The 15,611-nt window shown below is 45.4% G+C and overlaps 1 protein-coding gene across 10 annotated transcripts in view; it reads left to right on the top strand.

Annotated features, from left to right (window-relative positions):
• ENOX1 (ecto-NOX disulfide-thiol exchanger 1) overlaps positions 1 to 15,611 on the top strand; it is a 487,830-nt gene that overhangs the window by 464,208 nt on the left and 8,011 nt on the right. For all 10 annotated transcript variants that reach the window (XM_058670707.1, XM_058670708.1, XM_058670710.1 and 7 more), the window contains one exon: positions 9,520 to 9,605. In XM_058670707.1, the coding sequence (XP_058526690.1) occupies positions 9,520 to 9,605 (86 nt within the window). The remainder of the gene's footprint in view (positions 1 to 9,519; positions 9,606 to 15,611) is intronic.

The following is a 15,611-nucleotide window of genomic DNA, read 5'->3' as shown; positions in this document are numbered from 1 at the left end:
AGAAGTGAGAGCGATTTCATCAAGATTATAATATGTAAATTTCCAGCTAGTGGAATACAGAATAATGGAGGTTTTGCTTTTTTGTAACCATATCATCAATTGGTTGTCAGACATAAAGTTTGAGTTCCAGAACACAAATAAATTTGCATATCATATGCCAGAAATATGGGTTTTAAAATTTGAACACATCACTTCTAGCTGGAAGCTAGAAGTTCATTGTAGTTGAAAAATTCCAGTGCAAACCGTATCACCCAGCCTAGGTGCAGCTGTGAGCCCTAACGTTCATCTAAGCCTCTCAGCAGAGTCCACATGGCAGGGCCAGCCCCAAGGCCAACCCTGGAGTGCTGATGAAATCAGAACCCCCTCACTTGTAGTGCTAGTCTAACCAAGATGGTCTAATCTAGGCTTTCATGTCCCAGTGCGTATGCATGGATGCAGGATGAACAAAACAATTGGTCTTTAGGAAAGGGAAGGAATTTTTAGTTTACCTGGAAATATCCTGTTGCTCCTACAAAATGCATCCAGGCTGGCTTTTTCTTTAATTGGAGCAGAGGGAGACAAAGCTCTGAAGGGTCATCTCCCTTGATGTCATCAGTACATGAGGTAGTCACACCTCACTCTCATCAGGAAGAGTTCTAGATGTGTTAGCTGTGTGCCTGGAACCTCACTGTGCAAGGCTGTGTGTGAAGAAAGGCTGTCTCTGGAACCCTCATATGCAGAGAAGGAGGATACAGAGCACTGATGCAGGCAGAACCCTGGAAGCTGGCCTGGTGCAGGGTTCCAAGTTTACCTTGGCTCCTCTGCAGCCTGGTGGAAGGCATAGACATGTGAGACAAACTGTTCTTCTGCAGTTTCATTATCTGGCAGAAGTAGCGCCTTTGGTTGCATTTTCTAAATACTGCATGTGCTCACCTCAAAATGACAGGTGCACCATAACCTGTGGAAGCTGGCACTGGAGGAATTAAATTCAAAAGATAGTCCAAACTTCATCCATCATATATAGATTTTTCAACTACAGGGTTATTGAATATGACATCAACTTAGAGATACACCAAGGAAAAGCAATTATTTTTTTTCTCTGATGATATACGGCTGTAATTGTGTAATGCCAGACACAAGTCTCGGAAGACATGCTGACATGCTATCAGTTCCAGGAACCTGAAATGAACCCAGCTGTAGTTGGTAACTGGATTTTTCTTCTTCTGGACAATGTGTCCACCAACTCTCACAGCTGTTTTTCTTTAGCTCACTGTGGCAAAGGAGTGACTTCTGCATAATGTTTTTGGAGTATGAACAAAGCAGATAATGAGCTACAGTAACAGTGCCTCGTGGTTTGAGTGTGAATTATGCTGATCACAATAGAAAAAAGTCTCCATTTAATTTCCTTCTGTTCACTAGAGGTTGCTTCCCTTTACTTGGTATTCTTCTGGGAGAACACAGCTCATTTAGAGAGCCTTCAACCTACTGACTAGGTTATGTGCCTGTGCATTTACATGAACATATGTATATGCATTTTGTCATTTGCTTAAAAGCTTTTAAAAACTGTAAGCTTTACATACCGTACGTGAACAGTAGATAGGAAGGTTAGGTTATATTTATAACATGACACTTCTACTGATGGCTCTTTTTTAAAGAATCTTTTGTTTTACTAATTTTATTTGAAACATAGAGTTGGAAAAAGATAGACAGACATGCATCAATTTTCTATCAGCTTGTTCTCTCAAAATGGCCACAATAGCTGGCGCAGGGCCATGCCATAGCCAAGAACCTGAAACTCCATTCCCACCATATGGGTGGCAGCTGGATTGGAAGTGGAGCAGCCAGGACTTGAACCCACATTCATATTGGGGATGCAACTGGCATCACAGGTAGAGATTTAACCCAGTATGCAAGGATACTGGTCCATATTAATGTCTTTATTATGAGGCAAAAATTAGAAGACTCTCTTAATTCCAGTGTATTAGGAGGGAAATTATTAGTCCAGAGTTTCAATAGAAAACATGAAGTCAACTCTAAATTTTCCATCTCCTTTTAGCATGTGAAGGTTGGGGCCGAACAACAGAACTGTAGGATGACATTCATTTTGAATCAGTGTCTGAGAATGTTCTGGTAGAGAAGAAGCTAGATATACCTGATGAAAATTAGAGTGTAATTTTTTCGTTCAGTTCCCCTTGATTGCTACTTTTCTCAATATTTTACTCTCATTAATGCCAGTTTGATAGCATGTATGACTTCTTGCCACACCCGCCCATAGATTACTTACATACAGATACTCTATTGTAATCAAAGAAAGAAAAATCCTCCTAAATACTGCCACAATGGAGAAGAGTTTCTAAGATTAGGCAACTGACTGCTACCAAAGAATGATGCTGCTGTTGCCCTTTAAAGAATAGAATTTGATTATCCATAAAAGGTACCTGAATATCAGAGCTGTAAAGAACTCCCTTACCGCCTCTGGGATCTAGATATACAGTGTGCTGCAAAGAAAACTTCTTTGAACTAGGACGGAGAAGGAGGGAGTTCCCAGCCCAGTGCTGTGGGGCTTTTTTTTTTTTTTTTTTTAAGAAATCTTGTAGACTGAATGATCTGAGGAGTCCCGTGATGCTGTGGAAATCTGCGGCCATCAGCAATTCTCCTTGCACTTTGTGTGGAGTCTTCCCTTGGGATAATGAAGCTGGATGAGAGGACACAATGGGATTTTTTTTTTTTTTTTTTTTTTAGCCATTCTAGCCCAGAAGCACAGCAAAAACTTTTCCTCATCTTGGAAGTAAGAACTGCCAAATCTTTATCACATCTAGATGTCCAACACATATGTTATATGCTGATATATTCAACTGAACCAAGACTGTCTTGGAAACATATATGTTATATGGGGAATGAATGATGACGCAAGTTTTGATTGCTCAGAAGAGAAGAGGATTGAGAAAGAAGCCACTTCTGTGTGCCATCCACAGCAAATGCAAAACCAAAACTAGAGCTTTTTAAGCTAGAACTTGCCAGGTAGTTGTGAGTAATTGTGTTACTGATTTCTCTGGGCCAGCAATATCTATTCCACTCAGAAATTCTCAAGATTAGTTTATAAAATTGCAGTCTTTATTTAGAGACATGCAAGCTGGTATTTATTAGAGAGGACCAGTGCGATCTCATGGGTGACCTTATTTGGAGTTTTGCAGGTATGGATCCTGATGCTTTTGAGATAGAAGTTTCTAGGAGCAAAAGACAGGAGGGGACTAGATTGACCCTGTGACAAATCACAATACCTGGTGATCACTAGGCAGCGCGAGGTGACAGGACAATTCTGAGTATTTATAAATTTGGTCTACTCAGTCATCTTGAGCCATACATTTACCCACTGTAGCCCGCAAATCCTCTTGTTATACACAAAGTTAGGATGTTTAATTCAGTGATTATTTTCAACCTAATATTCCATAATCTGTGAGGACGATCATGAAAGCCACATCACCCCATTGATAGTGACTGTGTATGAGAGTATAGAAACATATGTATCCACATATAAACCTGAACTCTCTTGTACCCTTAAACTAAAGAGGAGGAGGAAATCTCCCCTGACTTCTTGGCCTCTTTTATTATTATTATTATTATTATTATTATTATTATTATTATTGGAAAGTCATATATACAGAGAGAAGGAGAGACAGAGAGGAAGATCTTCCATTCATTGGTTCACATCCCAAGTGACCGCAACGGCTAGAGCTGAGCCAACCTGAAGCCAAGAGCCTGGAGCCTCTTCCGGGTCTACCACGCACACAAACATAGGATCCCAAGGCTTTGGGCCATCCTCAATTGCTTTCCCAAGTCACAAACAGGGAGCTGGATGGGAAGCAGGGCCACTGGGATTAGAACCGGCACCCGTATGGGATCCCAATGTGTGCAAGGAGAGGACTTAAGCCTCTAGGCTGTTTCATATCGAGTCCTCCTTCACCTCTGTTCAACCAGCCACTTTTCCATTTCCTATGCAAAGCTTAACTTTTCCCAAGCATGGTCTACATTTCATGTTACCTTCCTTTCTTCGCCTCTCTCTGTAGTTCACTGCAGTCTGACTTGCATCCTCCTGTGGAAATTCTTGTTGTCCTCAGAATCAGAGTACTTCATGGTGCCAGTTTCCCATCTCCCTCCATTTGTCAGCTGAGCTTCATGTACCTGACAACCTCTTACGGGAATATAAGAGTACTCACACTTGCTTTCTGGATCATCACAACAGGCCACTCACTCTTACCGATACCATCTCTCACTTGCTTTGGTAGGATTTCCTTGTCTTTATCTCTGGTGTAATTGGGGCTTCAGAGTTCAGTCTTGAGACCTCTTCTCAACCTGGTTGATCTCAAAGGTCACCTTGTCTTCAAATCCCCTTTGTGCTGCAATGAGGCACACACCTTTACCACCTCCAGCTGTCAATCATTATCTCCGTTTAGATGGCAGTGGGCATCTCAAACTTCAGGCTACAGCAAGCCTCTTGCTTCCATGCTTTGCCTGTCCTTTATGTTCCCGGAACCTGATAGAATGGTTCTTCCCAGTGGCTGCACCCAGAAACTGTGGACTCAGCCTGGACTGTTCCCTAGCCTTGCCACTTACGTGAAACCCATAGTTACTGCCTCCAGTGGCCTGTACCATCTTTGTAGTCCAGATCACTGCTTACCACTTCTGATCTTGTCCTTCACTTCTTACTGGGGTCCTGATCTCTCTCTGGTCTCTCTCCCAGCAGCAACTCAAGTGAAACTGTTATCATGTAATGCCCCTGCTTGGAGCCTCTCTTTTGGTTTCCTACTGTGTTCAGAATTTGTTACAAATTACGAACCCCTTTCCCTGGTATCCAGGGTCCCACATGACCTGGCCACACCTACATCTTCACACATGCTGTACCACTCTCCAGTCACATATGTGCTGCCAGCACATATGCACCTTGGGGCTTTACACTGTCTGTAGCCCAGTCAATGTCCCCATGACTTTCTGTGGCTGGCTCCTTCCTGCCTCATACTCCAGAACGGTGGGTTTCTGAGAGAGGCCTTCCCCAGACCTCCCAGGGTAAAGTAGTTCTCCACCAAGTCCAAACCTTTCTCGTTTTCTTAGCACTACCTGAAAAGATTTACTCCTTTAGAAAGAAGAGAGGTCACACATCTGCTGGTTTACTCCCAGTATACCATACTAGAGCCAGCGTTGGTCCAGGCCAGAGCCAGGACTCAATCCAGGTCTTCCATGTGAGTGGAAAAAATATAATCTGCTGCGTCCCCAGGTGCTCATTAGGAGAAAGCTGAATCAAAAGTGGAAGAGCCAGGGCTGGAGCTAGGGCTCAGTTGGGATACAGGCATCCTAACCCACACCTTAACTGCTGTGCCACACCCCCATTCCTCTGTTTTTGTGCTGTGTTTCTTATCTAACAGGTGTGTTCTGTCACACAGTGTTCCTAAGCCCTTGGCACTCCATTGCTGCTGAGCAAGTAATTAAAGTGTTTAAAGCCAGTGAATGACGCAGTAAAAATATAGTGACACTTGCTTAATTTAAATGTCTCTTTTTAAGTCTTAGATACAAAATTGAGACTAACTGGGATGGTTTTGATGGGGAATGCCAAGAATGTGTGATGTACAGCCTGTTTAAATGGACATCCCAGTAACGTGCATGTTCTGAGACACACAGCAGCCCCAACGGTGCTGATCATCTCCTCAGCTACCTTTTATTTTCCTACATCAGCTACTTACAACTGTAATTTCTGCCATTGGAAAGCCCATTCTTAAATATGGAGATCCACTTTTTCATGGATGTGACCAAGCAGATTGTTGTTGAGACTGTCTCTTTGGAAACAGGCTCTAGTTCAGTTATACCTAACTTCCCCACCACCGCAGTTCCTTGTGTTCCTTTATCACGCCTTTAGGTCCCTTCCAGAGTACCATAAAATAGGCTCCATTTTCAGGGATGAGAGGACTTTCCATTAGCTTTTGATTTGCAGCTATCCCTTTTATCCATTCCTAGGGAATATCTCAGTCACTTTAAAGGAGCTGCAAAGAGGCTTTTGTTATTTATTTAGGAATCTACTCAGAAATGAATGTTACATGTATTTTTTAAAAATAGGGCATAGAAACTGCATTCTCTCAGATGGCACAGTTGATGCACGTGAGATGCTGCCGAGATGGGCAGGCCCAGGCCTAGGAGTAGGAGTGAGGGAAGACAGTGATCCCACACTGCTCCCCTTTTTGCTGTAGCTCTATCAAGAGGACAGAGCTGGACCGCTACCTACAGAAAAGCATGGGGAGCCTGTATTTACCTCCCCGCCTTGGCCCCACATGCATCTAGTAGCAATTGCTAAACTCCTTAAAAAAAAATAACATCTTGTTAATATTAGCTGCAATTGAGATGCTTCTGAATGTCTTCCTAAGAAAATTCTGTCAGGAGATTATGCATTTTTCCTTTAGTTTTATAAGTAAATCATTTCAGTAAAAATGTTTCACACTGGGCCCGGCGGCGTGGCCTAGCGGCTAAAGTCCTCGCCTTGAATGCCCCGGGATCCCATATGGGTGCCGGTTCTAATCCCGGCAGCTTTACTTCCCATCCAGCTCCCTGCTTGTGGCCTGGGAAAGCAGTCGAGGACAGCCCAAAGCTTTGGGACCCTGCACCCGCGTGGGAGACCCGGAAGAGGTTCCTGGTTCCCAGCTTCAGATTGGTGCAGCACCAGCCATTGCGCTCACTTGGGGAGTGAATCATCAGACGGAAGATCTTCCTCTCTGTCTCTCCTCCTCTCTGTATATCTGACTTTGTAATAAAAATAAATAAATCTTTAAAAAAAAAGTTTCACACCTAAAACACCATAGTTACTCCAGTATTTAAAATCAGTAACAGGTTAAGGGCAAAAGTCTTCTGTGAGTAAACCTCAACATTCCATTTTTTGAAATAGTTAACACATCATTAGTCACTACTTGCAGAAATGTTAAGGTTCTTGTGTAGCCCCATTTGTCAGTAATAAAAACTAATTCGAATTTTAAACATGTATGCTGGCCACTAGCCAATAAATTAATCTGACATATATCTATATACATGTATCTACATATGACAGGGTTCTGGTTCTACACCAGAACACACAAAGGCCATTTAAGGGCAGGGCTCCTGGGGTACAGATGTGGGACTGAGTTTGAGGGCCATGTGCAATAGAGGGGCAGGTCTGTGGACGCAGAGCACTGCCAGCTTCACAGAGGCAACATGAGCACTCCAGCGCTCCTCCTTTCCTGTGTTCTGAGCTTCCCATGTAAAACCCTCCCCCTTCCTGGCCAAGCATGATCAGCCTCTTCCAGCTCCCACTCCGACTTGTACTGTCCCTGCTGATGAAGGCATTTAAATTCACTTCACAGGCCCTTTGGCACTCTTGGGAGAGGCTAGCTTGTCAGGAGGTGTTGAGGGGTCCTTTGAGAAGGGATAGCGTGAGGAAGGTATTGTCAGTATGTTTTCAAGCCTCTGGGTAGTTTATTTGTAAGAGTTCTCAAGGGTATCTGCCCTCTGAGGTGCACACCAGTCCATTAGGAGACACCCACCTGGGTCGCCCCCAAGGCTGCGGTGCTGCCTGCACTGGAAGGGCCAAGGTCAGCTTGGCCAGCCTCCCGCCTGAGCAGCATTCAGCCAGCAGCAGTGCTGCTCCCAGTACCCCCTGTCTTGGAGTACCCACACCCGCTCATCAAGAGAGAGTTGGAGTTCTCTTCACCTTCTCTTGTCCTCCTCATGGCTGAGGGTCCTGCCTACCTATGGCTAGAATCTCCCCATGGAAAATGGTGGGCATCATTCTACTTGTCCTCAGCCTGGGTCAGCCAGCCAGGTCCCCACCCAGCAGCCGGAAAGAACAGTTCCCTGTGTATGAGCTGCAACCCTAACCCCTGTCTGCCATCTAAGGGATACAAAGAAGGGCAGTAGTGCAGAACTCCTTGTTCTAGTGTTTGGTAACCTTTTGCTACCAACTCACTGTTGAGATTTCCAGACATAGGGAAGTACTGGCCAGGTGGAAAAAAGTTACATGGACATAAACTGAGTTTGGAAACTGGGGAAGTGGGAGGCACACAGTGCATTTTAAGTGTCTTTTCCATTTTGCCACTCAAAGATATTAACTCTACTATCATTACCTTCCAGCATCATCATTATTTCATAAAAGATATGTTAGCCAGAAGCAGAGGGAGAATGTAATTTCAGGCTAAAGATGGCCATTCTTTGTATCTGAGGAAGAACAGGTCAGTCTCTGAGCACCAAGATTTTTAACTTTGCAGGGAGATGCAGTGTGGTGCTTCTGGCTTCCTCCTCTCCTTGTAACAACTGTAAATGTCATCATCAGAGGACAGTTGCTAGTGCACGCTTTCCTAACCCTTCTGTCCTCTGCTCTCAGCCTAAGGGTAAACTGACATTGCAGCATCTAAGCATAATGGAAGGGCCGGGAACCATGAGACCCTGCCTCACATCAAACCAGGGCCACCTGCAAATATAGCAGGACCTGGGGCATAAATGACGTGTTCACTTGGGCTCCGTGTGATTGTCTTTCACACAAGTGAAGGTCTTCTGCTTGAACTGTGCCTCCTAAGCACCAACACTTGGAATGGAAAGATTGTGGAATTTAATCCATCTTGAAACCTGCTTGAAAGAGGCCTTTAAAAAAATGTCTGAACACAACTTCTTAATAAAGAGCTTTTGGTCTATGGAACTGACATCATCATCTGCACTATTTTGGCATTAGCTATACGAGGCGGTGAGGATAGGAAGGCAATGTTTTTGTTGGTGGTGGTGGTGGTTTTTTTCCCTTTTTTTTTTTTTTTGCCTCAGCCTGACAGCAGCTTTTCATTTGTCTGTATGCTGCTGACAGCTGATTTTCACGATGGAAACGCCTTCTGATTTATCATCCAACTCCAGCCAAGTCATTCATCCCCAGGCCTTTAAAAATGATCTTGTAAATTTCAGCAGAAAGAAGGGGCGAATGAGCTGGGCCCCGCCCTTTACACAGCAGTCACAGGTGGGGAGTAGCAAGTGTTTCAGGAGGAATCTATGTTTTCTTAAGCAGCAGTTAAGGGAAATATGGATTAAATACTTTTCATAACTAGCAGCTATAATTATCAGGAGAATTTGAGGCAGTGTGGTTTCTGACACAGCTGTGTAAGCCATTGGCACACCACAGAGTCTACTGAGGAAAAGAAAAGAGATAATTTTATCCTTCCAATAACTACAATTTTCCATTTGTAAATCAAGCATAAAATTAGTAGTTGAAATGTTTCCAGGAGCCTTTGTTTAGTAATACCTCTGTCCATCTACCTGTTATCACTGAGTCTAGCTTTGCCGACTTCCGGCATTCCAGCAGAGAGTGCATTCTGGTTGCCCTGTTGCTGGGACTGTCCAGTAACAGGTGCTGTTGAAGAAAGGCCAATTGGGTGTTGGGAAAAATGGCAGTCCCGTAATGGCAATGGCATTGAGGTTAGACGACGCTGCTTCACAAGAGCTCTTATGTGCCCTGAAATAATTTTCTTGATGTTTGTGTTTTTGCTTCAGGCATCATCTCAACGTTCCTTCACGTCCATCCTTTTGGAGCCAACATAGAGTATCTCTGGTCATACATGCAGCAGCTGGACTCCAAGGTAAGTTGCTGCCACACAGCATGTCAGTGGCTGGCTACAGGTTTGCTGCCTGAAAGCTGCACTTAGGGATCAAAAGACATATGAGGTTGATCAACCCTTCTCCCTCACAGGGACCTGCCTTCTTGGCAGAGCCTTGTCTTTTGTCTTTATGAGGAAAAAAAAATTAAAAACGGTCATCTAGAAGTGACAGTGATCTCAGCAGATGCCAAATTACATTGGAAAGCTTACAAGGGATTTAAAATGCCAGGTTGGCTTGAGCACAGGGAGAAAGCAGGTGAAAGGTGGGCTATCGGGGCATTACCCTCAGACCTTACTCACACAGGACTCCACATTAAGGACTTCACACAATAGAGGGAAATCCCTCTCATGGGATAGAAAATCCGAGTGAAGCTCCGAGGAACCAAGAGACTAAAGAGAGAGGGACAGGAAGACACCCCGTTGGTGTCTCGAATCTCAGTGGACAAGCACAGGGGTCCTGTGAAAATAAAGTGAGGACATTGAACCAGAGGCTCAGGGAGGGGTACACACAGCAGCAAGACCAAAAGCCAGAGCAGTCCCTATGGCTCCTGGGAAGGCCCCACCACCAGGAAGGAAAACAGCAGTGCACGAGAGGCTCCTGCCTACAGCATAGCCGAGGGTGCAACCTTGGTCCAGGCACACCCAGGGCCTCAAGTCCCGTGTTCTCGTGAGGATGCCTCTGAGCCAATCTGAAAGTTCTGTGGTTCACAAGGATTTAAATTACAACATCGCCTTCTCACTTGGTTGCAAAGGATCCTACTTGTGACTTTGTGATGGTGGAACTGTTTGACTTTCTAAGCCAGCCTGACACTTCCCCCTCCTAGAGAAATCACCTGGAACCAAACAGTAATTTTCCATCCCAGAGGGGCATGGTGGGGTACACCAAAGCAGGGTACAGGACTGCAGCCACTGCAACATTTCTGAAGCTTCATGTGGACCCCCCACACATGGATAAGGGTGGGGATGGAAACTGCTTGTGTGAAACATGAAATCAGAGGCACCTGCCGCATGATCTGCCCAGGCTGTAAGAAAACTTTGCAAGGTCTGTGAGGGTGGCTGCCATGTGCTCGGGAGTGTCTGTGAAATTGACTAATCTTAGGATGTTGCGCTAATGGCTAACAAGTAATTGCTTAGACTATGATGTTAGCCATTACAGCACATCTGGAATACGCACAACGGTGTATGCAGCAATGCTCCCACTTGACAAAACAGAGGGGCGGCTGCTTGCCTATTAGCGAGAGGAATTGAAAAGGTTCCCAGGGACCAAGTGAAGGAGACAGATGATGATAATAGGCCCGGCACCATCCTAGAACCCACAGAAGAACTTGGGAGGCCAGGGCACAAAAAAGCCTAGAACAGAACATTGCTCACACAGCCAGCTCGTGGTCCCTACTCACGTGTGAAACTGAGCAGGGCAGGTCTGTGAAGCAGAAAGCAGTGACACAGGACTCAAGGGCACATCCCTGAGAGTGGTGATGGTCAGGGTAGCACCCTGCGGCTCACGGTCCTGCCTGTGGCCCTCTGAGCTGCTTTTCCTTGTGAGGTTCTCCCTCTTGGTGCCCACTGGCTGTTCCTCCAGAGCCCTTTCTCCCCCTTCAGGTTCTTCTCACCCTCTGCTTTCCCCATCACTCTTCCTTTTCTCCAGTTTCTTTTTTTGTTCTGAGTTCCTCACGTCCCTTCATCTTCCCACCTTCCCTTTTCTAGCTTCTCGCTTCCTTTCCTTCCTGCCTGCCTGCCCGCTTCTCTGTTTCCATCCACCACTGTCCATCACACAGCCTCCATGCTGACACAGGCCCCTGCCCAGTGTCAGGCAGAATGAGCGAGATTTACATGTGCAATGAGGGCCCAGTGTCGGCTCACCTTGTGGGAGGAAATCCAGGTCTGCAGGAGGCTTCCCTGATCACCATTCCCCTCCCTGGCCTTGACAAACCTCTCTGGCATCTTTGCAATGCCTCAGACAAGAACCCCACTTCACTCAACTTCCCCAACCTGAATAGAAGTGACCTGGAGCCTGCCGTCATGATTCTGAGAATGGTTTATGTGTGCCTATGCCAATCTGCACATGTTCTCAGAGGCCTGTCAGGAAGGCAGTGGGCTTGGAAAAGCATCAGCAGGTCAGAAAACAAATCAAGAAGGTCTTGTCAGGTACCTCTGCAGCATGAATACTGCACAAGCACCTTGGTTCTGCAGAGCCTGCTCATCTCACCTTTGGTTTTAATTGCAGCCCGTCAGCCCTTCCTGAAAGACTAAGTGTCAGATTCAGAAAATTTGGGAACATGCAGACTAGCCATTTCTAGTTGTGAGGTTTGTGATGATCTTCCCTACTTCGCAGAGGTCCAAACTCTGTGTGTGAAAGAGCGAGACATTGACAGAGTCTGGCACCTGCTCCAGCAGTGCCCGAATGCTGCACAGAGTGCCCCGTAACACCAAGCGCTGCCTCCTCCTCATACATGCTGCTGAGGGAAGCAGCACCTTGCTCTGATAGTGGGCTGGACTAGGCCCCAGGAATCCTGTTCCACTCCCTCTTGCTCCTCTCGCTGGGCAGACAGGAAGTGGTCCTGTCCTTTACCCTAGTACCCTACCTGTGAAATTCTGGAGCTTGGAAGGAACACCTGACCTCAGGGAAGGAAATTGCACACAAGATGAGTAACTAGGCAAATCTCATTCCAGGGTTGGCCAGCAAGGTCAGGTGCTTTGCTTTATATGACAGCTCTGTGTCTCAGAGCATCTCAAGAGCAAAAAGGGACTCGCAGGAAGGGGCATGCATGAAGGCAAAGTTACAAAAGAACTCTCAAAAGATATGGAAGGGAAGAAAGCAGAATTAAAGGGACAGGGTTTTTGTTGTTCATCTCCAAGACAGGGTTATATGTATAGCGACTTCCCTGCTCCATCTCTCCTTCCTCTCTTCCCATTCTTCCTCTGCCCTTGTCACCTCATCATTACGTCCCCCCGTATTATTACAATAGTACAGTCTGTTAGCATCAGTGACAAGTCCAGCATTCTGCTGTTTAAGTGTATTATGGCATTGTAGGTATTGGCAATGGTGGAAAATCTAATATGTTGCCAAGGCGTTTTTAAACAGTTTCATTGGGAGTAAAGGGACAGTTTTCAAAGCAAAATTCTTTGGCCATTTAATTTTCTCTTAAAAAATCATAAAATGTAATATGCTATAAAGCTTCTTTTGCCAGGATATGGAAAAGCCCAGAACACATCAAATTAATGAAAAAGGCAGTTTTTCCTTGTTCTTTCTTCTGGCATGCAATGTGAATGTCTTTTAAGAAAATTTTCTGGAATTTAGCTGAGAGCCGTATTGAGGGGCTATGGAACGTAGGAGTTCATTTGCTGCAGTCGGGTGTGTGATCATGTAGTACCTCCGTCCACATCATGTACATCCCCATGGCACAATCCAGCTGTCACCACGTATTACCCACGGAAGCTAAGTGTTCCTTCATTACACGTGAGGAGACTGATTTCCCATACAGAGTTCGTCAAAATGCGAGGCCTAACCAATTTTGGCTCTCCAGATAAACTAATTATGACAATTTCAAACCCTAGTTTCATCACTTAGCTGTGTGACCTGGGACAACTTACTGAACATCTGAGAGCCTCAGTTTACCCTCTGTGAAATGGGCTTTTACGGGTTATCACATTTGTTTAAGTGTCTAAATTATGTAAAGCTTCCAGAATAGTATGTAGCACATAGTAACTGCCATTTAAGTACTATTTATAGGGATTTGGAGAGCACGAAACACCTTCATTTTGAAATCTTTGCCACAACCTAGAGGACAGACGTATTCTGCATGTCTGCCCCTACAACTGGTAGCGAGTGTACAGAGCTCAGCCCTCTGACCAGGTTCTAAGAGCTTTGCTGGGTTTCTCATCTAGTCTCTTGTCTTGCAAATGAGCAAATCAGTCCACAGGGTCAGTGTTGAAAGAGAGTTAATGCAAGTTCCTCATTAGAGTCCATGTCTTTTGTGCCATTACTTTCTCCCAGCAGGTGAAGGGTCTGTTCGCTTGTTTCGTGAGCTTTCTGATGAGGTCACATACACACAGCCCTTCGCCTATACCAGGCCCACAGAGAGGAATCAGTGGATGCCATCATCACCATCTTACTGCCTCCTCAGTGGTGCAAGTCTAGGTTCAGGGCAGAAGACACCGTGAGGAACAAGATGTTGCTGTGCTTTAGTCTGCCAGCCAGGACTCCCCTGGGATGCCAGCTGGCTCGATGTATTGATATAGGAATGCATATGAGCCAGCTGAGTTGGGAGTGTGCAGGATTTGCTGTTGGTGTTGACATTGCTGTGAAGCAATTAACCACAGAAGAGCCTTGGCTGTTGAGATAGTATGCAAACTCCCTCCATGGTCTCCCCCATTCCCACTCTCTCTCCATGGCCAGTGACCAGGACTGTGATTTCCATTTGTCACTCCACAGCCCTTGGCCTTCCTGCAGGTAGGCTTAGATGACTCAGAGTGAGACCCCTCAGCCAGACTGCCTGGATTGGACTCAGACCACACACACTTACTGCCTGGGTTTTGCTATATTAGTTCCCCAGATGCCCTACACTTTGATTTCTGCATTCACAAGTGATTTCCTGTGTTTAAAGAGTATAGTACAACTTAAATAAATTGTTCTCAGGAGACTCTGACAAGGAACAGGCCTTCATCCATTTGCTGTTGATGAAACACTAAAGACCAGGGAAGAACAGAAGTTCATCATGATTACATGCCAATCCAAAATCTATTTATAGACAAGAAAGGATAGCGTATTTGTTTCACAGTTCCAGAGACTGGGACATCCGAGAGTGTAGTGCCAGCTTCCAGTGAGGGTCTTCTTGCCCAATCATCATGGTGGTCATCACATGGCAAGACAGAGCAGGCATGCTGGCCTGGGTCTCAGCTTGGTGAGTTCTTCCAGACGTATTACCTTGCAGTATCAGTGTGTGGATGGGGACTAGATTTCTAGTACTCAACCTTACAAGACATCAAACCCAAAGAAGAGAGTTTCTCAAGGGTCTTCAGTTGTTATGCTGGCTGCAAGATGGGACCCTCCCCCATTCTAGCTGGAACTCCTTCAGTCCCATTGATCTGGACAAGGACAGCCACCACAGATGAGCTAAGGAAGGCAGGGAGTTGGCTAAGAGGATAAGAGCCTCACACAGCTTGAAAAATCCTACCTGCTGGAGCAATTGGAAGCTGAATTTGACCTCACTTCTCACCACTTGTCCACCTTGGCTCAATGAACACACAGCTTAGCCATAAAAGTCTGATAGCACAGAGTCATTTTCTGTCGATATTACTGTGTGTGTTTATGTGTGTGCATATCTAGATATACATTACTGTGCCTAGCATGGTGTTCCATTTTACATATAATCCTCAAAATTACATTTCTGTGACACCCATGCAGAAAGTGAGAACTATAAATCTGAAGTGATTGATGTTATACAGCTTGAGGCCCAGCCCAGAGTGAAAGCCAGACCTATCTGATGGAAACCTTCACACTTCACCCAAGTCTGCCTGATCATAAGATCGACCTGAGGTGGGAGTTACAAGTGAATCACCCAGGCCACTCCTCAACCAGCTGAATCAGGGTCACCTGAGAAGATGCCTGGGATTCTGCCTCATTAACAAGGTACCCAAGGCCACAGCTCTTTAGAAGGTTGCACCCCTGGCTGCTGTCAGACACAGGGAGTGCTTCCCCCGCACCAATGGCCAAGACCTCGGCAATGAGCAAGAAGTCCTGTCCCAAGTTCTGCCTTTGCAACCCCACGTAACCCTCTGTAAGTCACTCAGTTTCCTCAGCTGTTAAATAGAGGGACATCATAACAGGAGCATAGTGCAAGAAGTTGGTGTGAAAATGGAATTGAAAGATAAATTTAGATGCAAAAATTGTTTTAGAAATTCATGCTTTGTTTTTTGATAACACATTTGCCCTGAACTTCTTGAAGTCTCTCATATCTGCATCAGGCATCTCACAAGAATGTGGTGAGA

The sequence above is a fragment of the Ochotona princeps genome, chromosome 12, assembly GCF_030435755.1.
Source record: "Ochotona princeps isolate mOchPri1 chromosome 12, mOchPri1.hap1, whole genome shotgun sequence".
Taxonomy (NCBI): Eukaryota; Metazoa; Chordata; class Mammalia; order Lagomorpha; family Ochotonidae; genus Ochotona; species Ochotona princeps.
The sequence above is the reverse complement of the archived record's forward strand: the minus strand, read 5'-3'. Positions and strand labels throughout refer to the sequence as shown.